Source organism: Hemitrygon akajei, chromosome 10 (genome assembly GCF_048418815.1).
Source record: "Hemitrygon akajei chromosome 10, sHemAka1.3, whole genome shotgun sequence".
In the NCBI taxonomy this organism is placed as follows: domain Eukaryota; kingdom Metazoa; phylum Chordata; class Chondrichthyes; order Myliobatiformes; family Dasyatidae; genus Hemitrygon; species Hemitrygon akajei.
In genome coordinates, this window is record NC_133133.1 from 44,252,620 (window position 1) to 44,273,889 (window position 21,270).

A 21,270-nucleotide genomic window follows, 5' to 3' on the forward strand; every position below is an offset into this window, starting at 1 on the left:
GAAAATCTCTGATGTTCTGGAATGGAAGGTGCCATCCTGAGAACAGATGTAGTGGAAATGGAGGAACTGAGAAAAGGGAATAGCATTTTTACAAGTAGGATGGGAAGAGGTATAGTCAAGATAGCTGTGAGAGTTAGTAGGTTTACAAAAGCTATCAGTAGACAGTCTTTTTCTTCCAGTTCTGGTTTAAGATGGTGTTGGTGAGACACAGCGACATTTTATTGGCAGCAAACAAATCTACTAACTACTCTATTAATCACGCTTTTACTAAACAATGATTACTGTAATCAGTAGCCTGTAACATCCCTTTCAGAGTTGTGCTTTTGAACTGCCTGTAAGACCTGGCATTTTTGAGGGGTTCTGGGGCACCTGGTGAACTGGATTCTCAAAGGTGCAGTATGGTTGTGGCGACGTGGCGGGTACAGGCTGAATGGAGGCAGCAGGGCCCAGGCTCGAGAGCGAGGATGTTTGACTGATTTAAACACGCGGCCAGATTGAAAAGGCCGGAGTGACAGGGCTAGAGGCAGAGGATGGGCTGATGTTCAGCTCACGGCTCTGCGAGGTTTACTCAGCTCTGTGCTGAACTGAGGCTGTCGCCTGCAACTAATGGTCTAGCTGCAGCAATGAACTGGCTTTGTGGCTTTCATGAACTTTAGTTCTGAATGTTATTTGTTTACTTTCTATTGTTCGTACAATTTGTTCTTTTGTCACACATTGGGTGTTTGTCTTTTTTTAATGGGTTTTATTGGGTTTCTTTGTTTTGTGGCTGCCTGTAAGGAGACAAAGTTCAAGGTTGCAAATAGTATATATAATTTAATAATAAACATACTTGGAACTTTAAACTTTGAACTTTGTTAGAGATAGAGACAGAAAGGTGAGAGAGGTATCAGAAACAGCAATATGGCAGGGGTACCATATTACACAATCTATAGCCCAAGTATATCAATCTTTCTGGCTAGATTCAAACACTGTCAGCCACTCTTTAGATGGGATACTTAAAACTTTTGACTCATGAAATAAAAAACACTCCTAAAATTCAGATGGCTACAGGCATTCGTCTCCAACTCATGACTGTTTCCTGATGGTCTTAAAGCCATGATCCTACCCAAAGGTGATGCTGAGGTTTTGTAAGGCACTGGTGATGCTTCACCTTGAGTACTGTGAACAGTTTTGGGCCCCTCATCTTGGGGGGAATCCAGAGGAGGTTCCGGGAGTGAATGGGTTGTCATGGTGGCTCTGGGTCTGTGCTCGCTGGAATTCAGAGAGATGGGGAGGATCACATTGGGACCTTTCAAATGTTGAAGGACCTGGACAGGGTGGATGTGGAGGGGATGTTTTCCATGGTGGGAGAGTCTAGGACAGGAGGGCACAGTCTTGGGATAGAGGGGCACCCTTTCAAAACAGAGATGCGGAGAGATTTCTTTGGTTGAGGAGTGGTGAGTCTGTGGAATTTGTTGTCACATGCAGCTTTGGAGGACAAGATGTTGGGTGTATCTGAGGCAGAGATTGATGGGTTCTTGATTGGACATGGCATCAAAGGTTACGGGGAGAAGACCGGGAGCTGGGGTTGAGGAAGAGATAGAAAAAAGGGTTCAGTCATGATTGAATGGCAGAGCAGACTCAATGGGCCAGATGGTCTAATTCTGCACCTATGTCTTATAGTCTTATGGTCTAAAAGTATATAAAGAGCAAATCTCAATGAAGACTGGTGTTAAGCAAGGCAGCCCTTTCCCTCCACTTGATAAATTTCCTCACTGCAAAACTGTACCTCACTTCCAACTAGCTTCTCTTTAAAGTAAAGCTAAGTCACCAATGGTAATCAGAAACTGTCCAACCAGAGCTGGACTACATTCCAGAATAAGGTCACCTGAACTATAATAGTTGAGCTGCAGTGTACTGACACTATTGTGTCTGCACAGATTCAGAGGCCAAGCTCTGAGCCATCATGGACTCATCCACCTTACTATCCACAAGTCAAAACGCCTTAAAAAATCTGATACTTTTGTGGACTGTCACTCTCCAACAATAAAGGCTCAGGTGAGATTCTGGAAAATGTGGAGTCCTCTTCAGTTTGTAGAAGCCACCATTCTGGGAGGACAAACATTGATGAAATTTGATTGCATCGGTACAGCATTTACAGTAGTTGATTAAAGAAAAGTATCTTTGAAGATCAGAACTTCAGAACCTGCACAAAGCTCACAATCTACTGAGCAGCAGTGATCCTTGTTCTCCTACATGCACCTGAAATCTAGACTACCTCCAGCAGGCAACGGCCAGATAATACACAAGCTCTCCTTGAAAAAACATCGAAATTTTCTGATAGGGTAAGTGAACTAAGATCAATATATTCTCCTATAGCAAATTTCCTAGCATTGACTTTCTAGATACATTCAGTTGACTCCTTGAAACAGACTCTTGAACGAAATGCTCTATTCTGAACTCTGTTATGGGAAGAGATTACCAGGGGTCAGAAAAAAGTATTCAAGGATGTGCACAAAGCCTTGTTGATAAAGTACAGCATCAACATTTACTCCTGGACATCTATGGTCCATGATCAAGCAAGATGGAGAAAGGTCACTAGGATTGGTCATGAGAACCAGGAATACACAGAAATCCAGCATAAACAGCAGAAGGAGAACACCCCCTGTGAACCATGTGGGTTTCCTCCTGGTGCTCTGCTTTCCACCCACGCTCCATTTAGTAGTTTAATTGGTCATTATAAATTGTCCTGTGATTAGGCTAGTGTTAAATAGGTGGGTTACTAGGCAGTGTGGCTCATTGGACTAGAAGGGCCTGTTCTGTAATGTATCTCCAAGCAAAAGTAATTTTATTTTTAAAAAATCCTAAGCAACTGCTTAAGAAGAAAAAGAGCCTGTGTCTCTAGCTGAAGTGTTATCAGTCATGCAAATGACCAGACTGCACAAATTTAGGGTTCTGAGTGCATAGTTACACATCAGGAAGCTGAAAAAAGAACATTGTATGCCTCAGGAATTGATTTGTCTTTGAATGCAGAAAACATTGAGCATGGTCATTGACCATCACCAGTCATTCCATGATTAGTAAAAGTTAATGGGATTATAGCTTCCAGCCTCAAACCAATATGGTTTGGATTAAGAGCCTGCACCATATTGCAGTGGATGTTGGAACATGCTAACTTAACTCTCTCTCCTGAGAATTTCAGGCCCTGATTGCTGATGTGCATGCTGGAATATAATGTGTGTTGCTTCGGAAAATAATGTGTTGGAAATTAATGTGCATCCTCCATTAGAGATACACTTTAGCTTATATTTAGAAATGGTGCATTGAGACCATCAGGCATTGGGCATCAGACTTGCATCAGGCATTGCCTTTCAGTTAATATGTCTGATGTTGATAGAAGACGTCAGGAACTTTCTTCATTCAGAAAACTTTTCTTAAATATCTTACAACAAAGAGGTACTGTAGCTACCAAATCAAAATTGTTGAAGGCTGTCGTTCTCTAAGTTTATTACTCATCAGCTGAGCAGCACTTTCAGAATAAGAATCAGAAACAGGTTTGTTGTCACTTTCTTATATGAAATGAATTTTGTGGTTTTGCAACAACAATACAGTGCAAAAAATATAAAATTACTATAAATTATGAAGTAAATACATAGTGCAAAAATAAGGAACAATGAGATAGTGTTCATGGGTTCATGGACCATTTAGAAATCTGAGGATGGAGGACCTGTTCCTGAAACATTGAGTGTAGGACTTTAGGCTGCTGTATGTCCTTCCTGATGGTAGCAACAAGAAGAGGGCATGTCCTAGATGGTGAGAGTCCTAATGATGGATGCCACCTTCTTGATACACTACCTTTTCAAGATGCCCTTATTGGTAGGGAGGGTTGTTCCCATGATGGAACTGGCCAAATCTATAACCTCTTGCAACCCTGTGCATTGGCGCTTCCAAAACAGGCTGTGATTAAACCAGTCTGAATACTCTTCATACATCTACAGAAACTTGCAAGGGTTTTTGGTGACATACCAAATTTCTTCAAACTTCTAATGAATTAGAAACACTGGCATGCCTTCTTCATTATTACATCAATGTGTTGGTCAGATCCTGCAGATGTTGATACCCAGAAACGTCAAGCTGTTCACCCCTTAGAACACTGACCCCTCAATCAGAATAGTTGCTTGTTCTCCTGACTTCCCCTTCCTGAAGTCCACAATCAAATCCTTGGTCTTGCAGATGGTGAGTGTGAGGTTGCTGTTGTAATGCTACTCAACCACTGATCTCACTCCTGTATGCCTCCTCATTGCCATCGAAGATTTTACCAACAATAGTAGTGCAATCTGCAAATTTATAAATGGCGTTTGAGCTGTTCTAAGCCACACAGTCAAGAGTGTTGAAAGAGTAGAGCAGTGAGCTAGGCAAGTATCCTCTGATTATCACCAATCCATAATGGTTGTGGTCTCCTGATGAGGAGTTCAAGGATTCAGTTCCAGATGGAGGTACAGAGGCCTAAGTTTAGAAGCTGTGTGATTAATACTGAGTTGATACTTCGGTAACTAAACTACACAGAGAAACAATGCTTGACATAAAATAGTTCAAGTAGTGCTTGAATCATGTTGAAAGTATTCAGGAGCAGATTTATTGTATTATGATAGAACAGTCAACGTAGAAGTGAAGTGGAATCAGTGAGTTACTATCAGTGAGGATATGTACCTGCTCAAAAATAATTGCCAGTTATTGTTTTGAATGAGATTTGCTGTGGATATATGAAGTTAGCTCACACATCTCATAAATGGCAGAACAGACTTGAGCAGTAAAACAATGTATTCCTGCTCCTTTGCCCCTTATGTAATCAATAACTGGAAAATCTTTGTAGGTTATTCCTGATAGCTGCAACTCCAGTGCTATACAAAATATATGTTCAAAAAGTTCAAAGTTCAAGTAAAATTATTGTCAATGTATATATCTGTCACCACGTGCAACCCTGGAACTGTTTTCTTGGGGGCATGCTCAGTAAATCCTAGAAACACAACAGAATCAGTGAAAGACCACACCCAACAGGATGAACAAACAACAATGTGCAAAAGACAACAAACTGTACAATTTCGAAAGACAGTAAATAAATAATAAATAAATAAACAAACAAACAAACAAACAAACAAACAAACAAGCAAGCAAGCAAGCACTAAATACTGAGAACACCATATGAAGATTCTTTGAAAGTGAGTCCATGGGTTGTAGAAACATTTCAGTGATGGCGTGAATGAAGTTGAGTGAAAGTATCTCCTTTGGTTCAAGAGCCTGATGTTTGAGGGGTAATAATTGCTCCTGAACCTGGTGGTGAGGGCCCTGAGACTCCTGTATCTTCTTCCCAATGGCAGCAGTGAGAAGAGAGCATGGACTGGGTGGTGGGGATCCTTGATGATGGATGCTGCTTTCCTACAACAGCACTCCGTGTAGATGTGCTCAATGGTGGGGAAGGCTTTACCAGTGATGGTCTGGGCCGTATCCTCTACTTTTCATAGGATTGTCTGCTCAAAGGCATCAGTGTTTCCATGTCAGAGCATTATGCATATAATCTCCATCACACATCTACTGGAGATTGTCTAAATTTTAGATGTCATTCCAAATCTTTTCAAATTTCTAAGATAGTAGAGGTATTGCTGTGCCATCTTTGCAATTCCACTCATATACTGGGCCCAGGACAGATCCTCTGAAATGATAACGCTGAATAATTTAAAGCTGTTGATCCTGTTCGCCTCTGATGAGGATTGGCTCATGAACTTTATACTGAATTCAAAGTGGGTTACAAGTACCTGGACAATGGGAATAACTAGCTATTCAGAAAAAAGGTCTTAATGAATTGGTTTGATGGAAGCAAGTACTGCCTGACTAACATGGGCAACAAGTGGCTCAGGTATGTGTGCAGACTTTGTAAGAACTGCTTTAGAAGGAAACTTGACGTGATCTAGATGATCATTTTTAATTAGAACTGTTCTTGTAGAGCCATCATCTGCTTAAGATTGATACCTTATCTAGCTTCTGTCCCAAGAAGACTGTGTGACTAATTGACGCCATAACAAATTTACATACGTCGGGTAATCTGGTGGATTTGTACAATTATGCAGAATAACTTTTGTTTTATAGCATCTCAGTGCTCTACCTCATTTGCTATAGGAGATAAATCCTAGATGATATTCTAAGAGAGAATCCAAATGATTCATAAGAATTTCTGAAGGATATTGATCTACAAGCAGAGGGAGTGTGTAATGATACTGTCAGGAAGAACAGGCAGATAATAGGGCAAAATTGCAGACAGTGAGATGAGTTGCATTGTAATTGAGGAAAGAAATCAAAAAGGGTGATTAATACAGGACTGAAGGTGTTATATTTGAATGCACGCAGTATACAGAATAAGATAGATGATCTTGTAACACAGTTAGAGATTGGCAGGTATGACATTGTTGACATTGCTGAGTCACGGCAGAAAGAAAATTACATTTGGGAGCGTAACATCCAAGGATACACATTGTATTGAAAGGACAGGCAGGTAGGCAGAGGGGTGGTGTGGCTCTGCTGGTAAAAAAATGAAAGCAAATCTTTAGAAAGAGATGACATAGGATTGCGAGTTGTGGAATTGTTGTAGGTAGCATTAAGGAACTGCAAGGATAAAAGGGCCCTGTTGGGAGTTGCATCTGAACAGAAACCACAATATAGACTGCAAATTACAAAGAGGGGTAGAAAATACATGTCAAAAAGGCAATGTTACAATAGTCGTGGGGGTTTTCAATATGCAGGAGATGGAGAAGATCAGATTGGTACTGACTTTAGATCCCCAGAGAGAGAATGCCTATGAGTTGGCTTTTCAGAGCTGCTTGTGGTTGAGCCCACGAGGGGATCAGCTATTCTGGATTGGGTGTCGCGTAATGAATTGGATTTGATTAGGGAGCGAAAGAAACCCTAGAAGGCACTGATCATAATATGCTAGAATTCACCCTGCAGTTTGAGAGGGAGAAGCTACAGTCAGATATATCAGTATTACAGTGGAGTCAAGGGAATTACAGAGGCATGGGAGATAAGCTGTGTCTGTGGGTATATTGAAAGTGTAAATTGTTAGATTCACGATTGGTCGCGGCATCAAGGTATATGGTGAGAGGGTAGGTGTATGGGGTTGAATGGGATCTGAGATCAGCTATTATGAAATGATGGAGCAAACTTGATGAGCTGAATGGCCTCATTCTGTGCCTATCTCCTATTGTCTTATGGTTTATAGTAGGGAATTCTCAGACCAGAGGGCACAACCTCAGAGAAGAGGAACCTCGATTTATTATAGAGATGAGAAGGAATTTATTTAGCCAGAGGGTGGTGAATCTGTGGAATTTGTTGCCACAGGTAGCTGTGGAGACCAGGTCATTGAGTGTATTTCAAAGTACATTTATTATCCAAGAATGTATAAATTATACAACCTTGAGATTTGCTTGCTCACAGGTAGTCACAAATTAAGAAAGTGGGAAGAACCCAATTTAAAAAAAAATAAAAGGATAAAAATAAAAGATCAACATTCAAAGCGCAAGAGAAAGGAAAAAGAAATCATGCAAATTAAGCGAACAACAATTTGAATCAACATTGAATCCTTAGATCCAAATGCCGGAGCAGCCTGGAGTAGGCCCAAAGACTCACTTATCAGTTCATCATATTACCGGGCTTGGAGCACAACAGCTGGGCAGTCTTCATGGCCTCAGCCCTATGGAGAGAGGAGTAACCATCGTGGAGAACGAGCAAAATCAGCTCTCGCCTCAGATCCCAACACCCTATCTTTTCAGTTTATCTGGGTTAGCATTCAAATTGACCAAACAACAGAACAGTGAAAGGCTACAGCACCCTGGAGAGTGGAGTGAACATCGTGGAGAGCGAGTAAAACCAGCTCTCTTCTCTATTCTGGGCCAGTGTTTAGATTTATAAACAGTATATAGTAATACCTCGCACTAGGAGCTGGGCACCACTGTAGGCTCAAGGCCTAGACCACACCACCCAGTGACTCATTCTGGGGCCAGATTTTGCCACCTAGTGACTCACTCCTGGTCCAGATTTGGACCCCCACCCTTGCCCAAAGGCACTCTCAAGCTCTTCAGATCAGCTCAGTGCCCAGAGTGATCCAACCTCATACCTGGGCCAGTTGTGTTGGCACCAAATTTCCTCTGCCTGGCCCCAAATTCTCCTCTCAATGCCCAGAGCAATCCAACCTTGCACATGAGCCAGTTGTACGGACAAGTCTCCTATGCCTGGGCCCCGACCTTCTCTCTGTTTGCAGTGATAATCTAACACAACTTACCTCAGAAAAGGTACTTTAGTAATGTTTTTAGTCAGATTTCTTAACTTTTTGTCTACCAGAAAATTGTCACATGTGTCCGTTAGTGCCACCTTAGCCAGAAGTTTCAATTCAAAGCATAAGTTGATAAATTCTTAATAAGTCAGAGCGTGAAAGGTTACCTGGAAAATGCAGGAGAATGGAAACCCCAGTCATGATCAAATGGCAGAACAGACTCAGTGGGCCAGCTGGCCTAATTCTGCTTCGATGTCTTATGGTCATATTGTCTAAATCCTTTATTTGAAACCAAAATAGGTATAATGCATTAAATGTAATGTGATGACACACAGTCAAAACAGATACACCGTTACCTGGACAGGTCCCTTCCTCATGTTTCTTGAAACTTAAGAGTATAATACATAGGAGCAGAATTAGCCCATTCAGCCCATTGAGTCTGCTCCGCTATTCAGTCACAGCTGACTATTATCATATCTCCCAATCCCATTCTCCTGCCTTCTTCCTGTAATCTTAAACTCCTTTAATAATCAAGAACCTCCACTTTAAATATATCCAATGATTTGGCCTCTTCAGCCACTTGTGGCAATGAATTTCAAAGATTCACCACCCATTGCCTAAAGAAACTCCTCCTTATCTCTGTTCTAAAGGGATCTCCTTGCATTCTGGTCATAAACACACCCACTATTGGAAACAACCTATTCACGTGCACTCTATCAAGGACTTTCAATATTCGATAGGTTTCAATGAGATCACCCCTCATTCTTCAAAACTCCATTGACTATAGGCCCAGAGTCATAAAATGCAGCATAGATTAACCCTTTCATTCCAAGGATGATTCTCATAAGCCTCCTCTGGACTCTCTCCAATGCCAACACATCCTTTCTTAAATAAGGAGTCCAAAACTGCTCACAAAGCTCCAAGTACATCTGACTAAATGCCTCATGGAGCCTTAGCATTACATCCTTGTTTTTATTTTCTAGTCCTCTCAAGGTGAATGCTAACGTTGCATTTGCCTTCTTTACTACCGACTGAACGTGCAACTTAATATTGAGGGAATCCTGCACTAAGAATCCAAAGACCATTTACACCTCCGATTTCTGAACTCACTACAAAATAGTCTATGCCTTTATTCCTTCTACCAAAGTGTATGGCCATGCACTTCCCAACAATGTATTCCATCTTCCACTTCTTTGCCCATTCTCCCAATCTGTCTAAGTCCTTCTGTAGACTCTCTATTTCTTCAAAATTACCTGCCCCTCCACCTCTTTGTATAATCTTCAAACTTGGCCACAAAGCCATCTATTCCGTGCGGGTTGATCAGAGTGTTAAACTAAAGCCCTCATGTGATCTGCTCTGCAGAGCATACTGTTTTATAAACTGTAATTATTTGGTTATTCTGTGATCTATTACACTAAATTTTACCATACATCTCTGCATCTCACAGTCACACACTCAGTTTCTTTTGTTATAATAATCCCTGTGATGCCATCTCTATAAAACAGTAAAAGCTGTTCCTTTCTTATGCATGAATACACCTTTTATATTAGCAGTTCTTTTTCTCTGCAAACTTTACATTCCAATTCCTATCATAAAGCTGTGTCCTATTCTTGTAAACAGCACTTATCAAGAATATCTAAACAAATCTTTTGATACCTCACATCACTTCTATTTATTTTACCTTAACTGCTATTCAGTTAATATATTTCACATTTAGCCAAAATTTTCTTTCCAGATAAATTCTATTGGCTTATGGATTTATTACCATTTCACTCTGCCATACATTTTAATTTCTTTGTTGTTGAGGAATAAAAAATTACCTTCAATGGCTCTACACTTGTCAACTGTATTCTTTCCGAAGCTAAAATGCCATTAAAAGATCTCTTGCTAATAGATTAAAAGCCTCATCCTTTATTGTCTGCATTTGAAAAGCAAAACTGACCAGTTTATTTCAGTCCACCATTCCTTTGTCTGCATTTTAAATGTTTTATAGCAAAAATTCCTATTTCTTGAATTTATAAAACTAGATACCTATTTTAACACACAGCTTTTAAAGCATTACTATTTTAGTGATTTCCTTAAAATGTAACTGTAGGTATTGTGCATCTTATGATTAAATTGAAAATGATCCTTAAATATCTGTAAAAATGAATAGGGATCCTATCTTGAATCCCTCTAGACAAGCAAAACAACATAAAAGGGATATTCCAACAATGTACTGTATCCCCATATATCAGTTTCCCTTGTAAACAGCACCAGTAACTGCATGTACATGGTTTCATGAAGAACCATGGGATGTCATATATTTCTTTGTATGGTTTCATGCAGAAAGAAACAGCCAGCATTGTCTCCCAATAGATTGCTCTCAGCACCTGGAAATCCTGGCAGAAACCAGCTTCAACCTAGACACAGTATCACATTTAGAAGAGCTGAGGCATATGTGGCCTTTAACATTTCTGGTCAATTTTCAATTCCAGTGCTCTTGAGGGCAGCCAGGTATTGGCTTTGACAATCTGCACTTGAACACTCTATTTAAAGTCAGGGTACAGAACCTGGAACAGAAGTGCCAGCAGATAGTTCACATGCTACATCAAACCTATAACCAATTTAACCAAGTTTTGAAGATTTAGCACAGAATGTCATTATTTCAATAGAACCTTGATCTAACCTTGATTAATGGAGTCTTTTTTGCACTTATTAGGAAATAATATGGAATAGTGAGATCTCAGCTGCAGTATGTATTCTTACCACCTGAATTATTAGAAAAGGCTGATTCCCCAAGTGGTAGAGCTAAACCAAATAGGGAGCAGCATCTGTCCAGAAATTAAGGTAGAAATGTATAAGTGTTTAGGCAAGGAAGGATAAGAAGTGAAGAGAGAATGGGGAAAAAAGGGATGGGAGTAAGGACGTAGATGTGAGTGAACTTGAGGGAATGGATGGTGGGATTGAGTTAAGGTTATGAAGAATATAAATGAGGACAGAGTTGTGCTCTGAATGTAGGAAGAGAGCTGGATTTTGTTGTGACTGGAAACTGAATTCTTTTTAGTGATGAATATTGAAGAATCCAAACTTAAATACATTCCTATATCCTTGCTACTTTCACTACTTCCAGAGATAGAAAATACAACAGTCATGACACAGTCATGAAAAAGAAACCATCCTGACCTCTGTCTTAAACAAACAACTCCTTATTTTGAAAATATGTCCACTAGTTTTAAATAAACTACTGGGGAAAATAGCCCCACAGCATCCACCCTGTCAATCTTCCTCAGAATCTTATGTATTTCACTGAAGCTATCTCTCATTCTCTAAACTTCCTACAGATATAGGGCTTACCTGCTCATCCTTTCACATCAACTCTTTCATCCTAGAAATCAGGTAGTAAACATTCTCTGCATTTTCTCAACACTAGTGCAGGCTTTCTTAAATATGAACACAACTGTACACAGTACTCCAGCCACAATCTACCAACATCCTATCATGTCACAGCAAAGCATCCCTTCCCAATGAAGATGAACATTTCTTAATGTTCCTAATTACAGACAGTCTGTATTTATTGCTCATGTTCAAGTAGATTTGTTCCTAGACAACCATCTACTGCAATTTTCAGCATTCTAAGCTTGTCATCTATGCATATGTCAAGAAATGTGAGTTGAAACGAAACTTTAGGTTAATTTAGTTACTTGATCATTGAGAATAAGTTTTATTTCATATCTCAAATTTTTGAATAGCAATTTATAAGTATGTAAGGGTGAATTCCCATAACCCAAACTGTGGTTACATAGTGATCACCTATACTTATTGCACTTACATGGTAATTATTTTGAGTTTTATGTGCTAAGGCTCCACAGATCCCTTTTTAGTCTCACAACATTAAAATAATAATTTGCTTTATTATCTTTCCTTCTGAAGAGCATGACCTTGCAGTTTCCCACATTAGATGCCATCTGACAACTTATTATCTGACTCACTTTATCTAAATCCCTATACAGCTTCTTTATTTCCTCCTCACAATTTGCTAACTAATCTATGGTTTATATTATGGTCGAATCTGGCTCCAATGTGTTCAATAATTCTTACCAGTAAATAATATAGATGTTCTGTAAGCACTAAGCTCATTGGTGATTGCCAATCAAAATGTGACCCGACTCTCTGTTTCTGTTAATTAACATAGAGTCAGGTCACGTTTCTATGCCAATATACAAGCAACACTACATTATGTGAGGATGTCTTCTCAGGAAACCATCTGTATTGCAATTTTTCTTAACGAGAAGTACAAGATGAACCGAGATTGACACATAAGTTCCATAAAAGCAAGCTTTAAATCTGTATCTCAAATCTTTTAGTAGTGATTTGTGAATTCCGTAAGGATGAATTTTCATCACCTAAACTGCTGTAACACAGGTATGCATGTATTTGCCCCTAAGCCTATGGAGTCTTATCTTGTACAGAACCCTGTTATGTGGCATTCCAGAAATCCAAATACAGGTTCCCTCTCATCCATTCTGTTTGCTACACCCTCTAGCAAATTTATCAATCATGTTAATTAATTCATATGAACATTCTAATTTCTCCTCACCAAAACCTGCACTGCATTTCCGTTTTATTAGAATGGATTTTTAAAATACAAGAATGCATTAGAGTGAAAAATGGAAAGCTTCTCAGACTGTGACAGACATTTGCCCTTGATCCCAAGCAGCCCCACCCTCCATCATCCAACACACACACTTCCAGTTTAACATTGACAGTTACCAATGGGACTGGCTGACCTCTAAAAGCATTGTAAAATTCATTGTATATTCTTCAGGCGCCCGGAAGAGGAAGTTGACCTCTGGCTTAGATTACTCAATGTCTATAGGAATTAAACTTCAATTCCTAGGATACACTTGCAAACCACGGGGGACAAGGACACCAGAAAGCAGTTGTTACTATCATCACAAGCTGCACTACTGCCAGTGGCCACTTTATTAGGTACCTCCTGTTCCTATTTCTTATTTTCCTGCTGTACCTAATGAAGAGACCCCCGAGTGTGTCTATATGGTCTTCTGCTGCTGCATTTCATCCACTTCATCATGTTGTATGTTCAGAGATGCTCTTCTGCACGCAGTACTGCCACTCACTGGATATTTTATTTTTGTTTTTCGCACGTTTCACTGTAAACTCTAGAGACTGTTGTGTGTGAAAATCCCAGCAGTTTCTGAAACACTCAAACCACCCCATCTGGCAGCAACAACCATTCCACAGTCAGACACTTAGAACACGTTTCTTCCCCATTCTGATGTTTGGTCTGAACAATAACTGAGCCTCTCGTGTGCATCTTTTATGCATTGATTTCCTGCCACATGATTGGCTGATTAGATATTTGCATTTATGAGCAGGCATACAGACATTCCTAATAAAGTGATCACTGAGTGGAGGTGGAGCAGTTAAAGGTGGAAGGTTGTGTGATAACACGCCCAAGAGTACAACCTATCTACTGGCTCTGATGCCAATATACTACCTACCAACCCACAGGCCTTGCTTTGTACAGCACCTTCTTTATATAGCCTTCTGGTAATTGAAATCCAAGCCTTCAATGTTTATGCTTGTTGGGAACTTACAATGTTCACTTGAGGCCTGTTGTTGCTGTAACATTTTGGCAGTGAAGCCAGGCCAGTTGGGACTTCTCACTGACTCTGCAAACAGCACAAAAGAAAAGCTTTTGTTTTCAATTTTTCTACCATTACTTGGAGTCAGCAAGAATGCGTTGCTTCAATCAGCCTCCTTGACTTTACCTTTAGGATATTTTAAGCAAACCAAGTGAACTACTATTCTTCTACATCAGAATGAACTAAATTACAATTGAACAGCTTCCCAGACACACTTTTTTTAACTTAAGAGATCTTAGTTCAATCATTATGTGATACGTAATTTTATAACATATCTCTTTTGCAATAGGACCATATAGACATCTGGACTGTAACTAAATTCATCTGATTCTGTATAACGTGAAAGCTATCAGTAAAGGCTTACAGGTGCCAACAGTGTGCACAACATTGTTAATGAGACTCAAGACCAAATTTTAACTGACTTTGGGTGTTCTGATTGTGGTGTATTTTGTCAAACTAATGCTAATGTTCATTGGCCAAAACCAGCTTTCACCCCATGATAACTAATTTTGATTAATACCCATTAAAGTCTTGCATAAACATAACTTTATAAATGTGCTCACATTTGTTATCCTGTTTCTTTGCGGACAGTCAATTGGTGCCTAGAGATCCCTTCTGACTAGATTGACATATAGAAAATAGAAGTAGAAATAGATAATTTGCCCCTGAAGCCCATTCCAGTTTTCAATATGTTCATAGTTGTTTATCCAAATACAGTCCCTGTTCCTGCTTTCTCCCAATACCCCTTGCTCTGATGTGGTATTAGAACTATGTCTAACTCTTTTCTAGATACATTTGATGATCTGGCCTTACTTCTCTTCTGTGACAGAGCATTCCACAGGTTCATCACTTTCTGCAAGAGGAAATTTCTCCGCATCTCCATCTAAATGGCTTTCCTTATATCTTTAGAATGTGACTCCTAGTTCTGGACTCCCCACTTTTAGGAACAATCTTCCTGCATCTACTTTGTTGAGTCCTATCAAAATTTTATTAATTTCAACGAGGATTAAGTCTGCTCAAATGTCCCAGTCTCTCTTCATGGCATCTGTTCTGCCATCTTAGGAATCAGTCTGGTGGATCTCTGTCACTCAAAGTAAACTACATGGATCCATTATCTGGGGATTTGTGTTGTCCATAGATACTGATAAATATTGATGTATATTGCATGTTACATTAATTGCTCTTACTTTATACAGAATTGGACCACTAACTCAACAAATATCCTGATAAACATAATAGAACATTTTCTATATCTAACCAGAATTATTTTCTTTCTTTCAGTGATCCCAACAAGCCAGTACCACAGGATACTAAGTTCATCCACACGAAAGCAAACCGCTTTGAAGAAGTGGCTTGGTCCAAGTACAACCCACGAGATCAGCTTTACCTGCACATTGGTCTGAAGCCACGAGTGCGTGAACACTACCGTGCTACCAAGGTGGCCTTCTGGAAGCACTTAGTCCCTCACCTGTACAACCTGCACGACATGTTCCAGTACACATCCACCACCACAAAGGTGCCTCAGCCCAACACTACTCCCATCTCCTACGCGACCAGGCGTCCCAACGGCAAGGCGTGGCCCTTCACCACCAAGCGGCCAGGCTCCGGCTTGAGTCCGGCTTTCAACTCCAATGAGCAACAGAAGGACAACTGGGATTCAGACCAAGACAGCGGATCCCTGCTGATTGAGAACCCGCGGGACTACTCCACTGAACTAAGCGTCACCATTGCAGTGGGAGCCTCACTACTTTTCCTCAATGTTCTGGCATTCGCTGCTCTCTACTACCGCAAGGACAAGCGTCGCAATGACCCCCACCAGCAACCAAGCCCACAGCGCAACACCAGCAACGATATGGCGCATACGCAGGAGGAAGAGATCATGTCACTGCAAGTGAACCAAACCCACCACGAGTGTGAGAGTATGCAGGCTCCCGAGTCCATGCGTCTTCCTTCACTGCCAGATTACACCCTGACTCTCCGCCGCTCACCGGACGACATCCCCCTCATGACCCCCAACACTATCACTATGATCCCTAATTCCTTGGTGGGCATGCAGTCCCTGCATCCTTACAACACCTTTGCTGCTGGGTTTAACAGCACAGGGCTGCCTCATTCACACTCCACCACTCGGGTATAGTCCTGGGCATTAATCTTCCAGGAGGCGGGAGTGAATGAGCCGCCGGGTAGAGACCCCTTCCTACATTGACTACTCCAGCCTGCTGGATTTTAACAACCATCCAATTAACATGTGCACTGCACCATCCTTACAAAAGGCTCTCTCCCTGGGAACAAAGACATACATTCACACCGGGCCTTCTTGTTTGAACAGGACAACTTGACATTTTATATAATAATCAAATTAAGAAAAAGTTAAAAAAAAAATACAAAAATGAGGGAAAGTGAAAGTGCTTTTGTTACCAGTGCGGGGAAGCAGCGGCAGACATCTGCCCACCGTTATCTCATTGTTCACATGCCTTAGCCACACAGGCTGCTATGTTCCATACATTTTTTAATCACTGTTAGAGCAGCTTAGAATATACTAGCACCAAGGGGATTGGAAGAAGTGTGCACACACGAAGACTGAAAGCACGTCACCTGGATTCTCCACGGTGGTTCTCCCAGTTAGCTGCCATACGTCCAGTGCGATTTATGAACATACTGGATGGTTGCAGTGATAGATCGGGAGAGGCTCCTGGAAAATTCCTGGTATGCTTGGTTCTTAATTAAACATTAAGCACTGTCAAGAGCAGAAGGAGAGGTCATCTCCTCAGGTTTGGTTATCATTTTATTTGAGTTCATTTCTTTTTTACTCAAATAGTCCTCGAATTAGTTAACTCTGAAGTGGGTCCAGAACCTTCCTGCAATGAATGCCCTGTTGTAATACCAGACAGTATTAATAGCTAAGGAATTGAAAAGGGTACCTAATCTGGGAGTGCAGCATTTTTAGCTCTCCAAGCTGCCAGTGAAGCTGTTCTTTTACTGCCATTGCATTTACCTTGACAGCCTGGGAAGCATTTTTTGCCCACCCATTACCCCACTAGTTGCCCTCTCTGTATGACAAGCTGAAGCCCACTTATCGGTGAAGCTCTTTGTATTTTTGTGGCTTGACAAAAATCTAACAAACTTTTTACAGATCTGTTTAATTTTCTTTGGGCTGTGTGAAGAATATTCAAGTAAAGCAAATAATACAGCTTTAGATAGTGTGCACCCCTTGATTTTTATACACAGTGAATTGTGACACGTGCCAAATTAGAACCAGCAAAATTTCTTGGTGGTGGTGGGTGGTGGGAGGGGGAGGGTGGAGGGGATTGTTTTTAACTGTGTCTGTTTTGTATTTTGGTATAAGCAATCTGTTGCTGTATGTTACTTCGTGAAAAACTAGTTTGCAATTGAGAGGGTGCCAAGCAATTTAGTGCCATAGATACACTCCATGTCCTGACAGTTTTCAATAAGATTTAGGCTTCAATCCATGTGCTTGATCGAGACTGGTGAAGACCATGTTGTTAATGGAATGTTGTCTTCAATCCCACATAAGTTTCTCTCATGACAACCAGACTCCATTCAAATCTAAAACACATTAATCTCTTGGGAATTTCAAATGGAATTTTTACATTGTCTCAATTCTTCACCGTACCAAGCAATGACACATACTCTGCATTCTGGTCAAAGATTTTTAATGAGTTTTGGACCCTTCTTTATGTTGTAAATGTGTGTTTAGTAGGATTGGATTGAAAGTGTTAAGGGGCTGAAATTGGTCCTCATTATACCAGTTTTGTGGTTGGAAAAACAGGTGCAAAATGTACTCTTTTCTGAAGAAAATCTCCTACATCCCAGGGGCTCCTAACAAATGTTGGACCACATTTTGATTAAGTAAATTTTCTAGCAACCTTAATAGCTGCTTCAGATAGGCATTAAGCATTTTCATATATAAATCTCTGTTTTATGCCAACTAAATTGAACGTAACAAGCAGTACACTGGTCAGGTCGCTCTGCTCAGTAAGCTGCACAGCTGACCCAACAGAAAAAAAAGTTTACATTTTTGAAATTTGTCCATCAGAGCAAGAATAATAATCCTGAGTCCACCTCACTCCCAAAAACCAGTAATTGTGGAGATCAACCCATCTCCCATTGCCCTCCAACAATAAAAGCTCTTTCAGTTTCTTATCCATTCTATGGACAAGCTCCATTTGGAAATGCAGAAAGCAGACTGAGAACTTCACTGGTTGCGTACTCTCAATGCATTATATGAAACCTCACCTCCACGGTTCCTTTCAGTACTTACTGAATTAGACTGAATGAAAGGAAGTAGATAATCAGTTCCCAAAGTTGAACCCAATTTCCAATTCTAAGTAACAGCACATTACTCTCAATTCCCTGAAAATAGAATTGGATAACATTTTACTTGTTCCTCACCCTATTATCCAATTTTTGAAAGTCAGAAAGTTCAGATGATATTGTTTAGTTAAAACTCCAGATTCTGTTTGTAACATGGCAAATAATTGATGGAAGTTCAATTTCCATGATTATAGTCAATCTTCACAGATATGCAAATGGAAGACGTCTCAAGTTGACCATATTTGTAAGATGTAAGCATTAGTTTTCATTCATTGCCTATAAGTTTATTCCCCTAACTTCATAATTCTATCATCAATTTTTAACTATGTCATTCACCTAAAGACTTCCTATACATTACCCTGTTTGACAACTGGGGTTTAGTTGCTAGCAATCTTGCCTCTTGAGTCAGAAGGCTATGAGTATAAATCCTACTCCAGAAGCATAAAAACCTATGTGGGCATTTCCTCGCAGTATGGCAATGCACTTTTGGAGCTGTTGATTGAAACCCTACTGCTTCCTCAGCTAATCATGGCAATTGCACTTTACTGCACTCTAGCCAATATTCACCACTTTGCACAATGTTTCCACAACAAAACTCGATCATATTAACATAATTGTTTCCGGGAGCCTGATGTGCACAATTTAATAATGATTACCAAAATTGGCTGTGAAACACTTGGGATGTTAAAGGCACTACTTAAGTCTCTCTGTTCTGTGTTTGCTGTCCTGCAGTATTATTCCTCTTTCTCTCATTTATCCTCTGTTCAATTAACTCCATACCCATATTTTCATGCTATATCCAATCCTTTTGTGTGTTGCTGTTCTTCACCTTATCAAGCAACAATAATTCTCAATTATTTATTTATATGGGGCAAATTATTGTAGTCAAACTCTAAAGAAGTCCCACTGACCAACTGCACATTAAATTCAATTTTTTTCCAGCCACAAAAAAAAATCAGGTTATTTTTCTTTTGCTTGTTAGGCTTTCATCCAAGTATTTTATAGCTGGGGGAAGATTCCTGCAATTATCAGTTATTTCAGCCAGCTGATAATAATGCTTCCCCCACAGGCCCCATGCTCTACCCCCCACTAACCCTATAGTTCTTTAGATCTACAAAAGCCCAGTGGTGGACATGATCGATGAAGAATCAATGATTTTTTTAAGTAGAAAGTACTTCCCTGTAGATGATTTTGTGCAGTTTCTGCTTGAGTTTATTGGGCTGAGTTAAAGAATGTTGCACAGCATCAACAGGCATTTTGTGGTGTGTGGTATCTACCTTTCTGACCTTTCAGTTTTAATGTTTAATTTAGTATTGGGGGCCACTGTGAATTGATAAGTGGAGTTCTGTTGGTAGCTGTAGGACTGAATTATGGTTCCCTATTGTGTCAATGAAAGCACCTCATTAAAACATCTGAGCATTTGGGTTTAGAGCAATGATGATTATGCTTTTACCTATTTGTAATGTTAAAACCTGTCAAATCCTGTACATCTGAAATCATATAGGTTAAGGGTCAAATATTCCATTATGTGTTCATAGAAAACCCTTTGAGTACTGAGGGTACCCAATTCCACAAATATCTAGATTTTATTTCTTCTCTGTTCTGTTTACGCTGTATTGACTCTATATTTCTAATTTGAATATGTCTTTGTGCAGACCTTCTAAATATTTCTTAATTCATATTACTCTCAAAATATTGGAAATTGATTTGTTTTGATGCAGAAATATCCCTGCAGAACTCAAAGGGTTAACAGCCACCCTAACTCAGGAGAGCAAAAAAAAAACAAGACAAAAGCCTGTCTAGAGTGTTTCCTGGATCTTTCTATCTGAAGATATATAAGTACCAGTAATAATTTTTAATCATATAGAATATAAGATAAAATATAACACTGAAATATCTTAATCACTCCATATTAGTCTGAGAGAATATTTTCAAATGTACAGTGAAGGTACAAGTACAATGAGTCATGGTGGGATTGCTCAATGCGTCATCCAGCCTTATGACTGCAACCAATTTATAGATGCTGGATACAAGCCACCAGATATCAGATTGTCCTTCAGGAACATGTTGTAAAATCACAACATTTCTGATGTTGTATTAGATTTTTGTGATATCATGAAGGAGGCTGGTTGGATTCCTGCAACATTTTTTTCTGCCAGAGTGGATATTACCATACATTTAAGTACAAACGTAGATATCGGAATCCTTCCCTATGCCGTGACAGAATTGCACACTAAACCAGAGCCCAGAGTCTATATGTTATACTTTAATAAGGACCAGCTGGGACTTTGTTCCAGTTTACAAGCTCATTCCTAGCCCCAGTAAGCATTCCACCTCACTTTGATCCCAGTGTGTGCTCTACATTAAATACTTCTTTTCTCCACGCTACCCTTTAACCGCAATGTTTCTTTTAATCTCTGATTGATGGTGGAGTGTTTCTGCATCGAAATAAAATGATAACAAAATGCGGGAGTGTCAGTTTGTTTACTGAGCATCTGCATTCATTGATGGGTAATATCTACCCGTATGTCCATTATTTTTTCTTCTGGATTTATTAATGCATTATTAAAGTGAAGAATTATGAAAATCATTAAAGAAATGGAATTCATTTGTTTAGGCTATTAAGCCTAACATTGACAATGGGTTAACTATTGAAGAGGCTCTGAGGGACAGTATCAATCATTTAGAAACATGCAGAATTAATCAAGAACAGGCAGCCTGGATCTGTCAAGGGAAGGTCACATTTGACTAATGATTGAATATTTTGAGAAGATGACAAGGTTGATGAGGTAGTGAGCTTGGTAGGATCTACATGGAATTTAATAAGGTGTTTGACAAAGTCTTATATGACATATCAATTAGAAAAGCAAGGATTTGAGAACGTTCATTAATTGTTTGCCCTGTCCACCTGATAAATATTTGCCACAACAGGGCTAGGAGAAGAAAGCCAGTTTAGCGTGTCTGTCATCAGGCATGAGAAAGGTGTAT

At 39.8% G+C, this 21,270-nt stretch overlaps 1 protein-coding gene across 6 annotated transcripts in view; it reads left to right on the forward strand.

The window, feature by feature from the left end:
• nlgn3a (neuroligin 3a) overlaps nt 1–17,221 on the forward strand; it is a 299,647-nt gene extending 282,426 nt beyond the window's left edge. For all 6 annotated transcript variants that reach the window (XM_073058140.1, XM_073058143.1, XM_073058141.1 and 3 more), the window contains one exon: nt 15,229–17,221. In XM_073058140.1, coding sequence (XP_072914241.1) covers nt 15,229–16,084 — 856 coding nt within the window. In that variant the 3' untranslated portion in view covers nt 16,085–17,221. The remainder of the gene's footprint in view (nt 1–15,228) is intronic.
• The last annotated feature ends 4,049 nt before the right edge of the window (nt 17,222–21,270 follow it).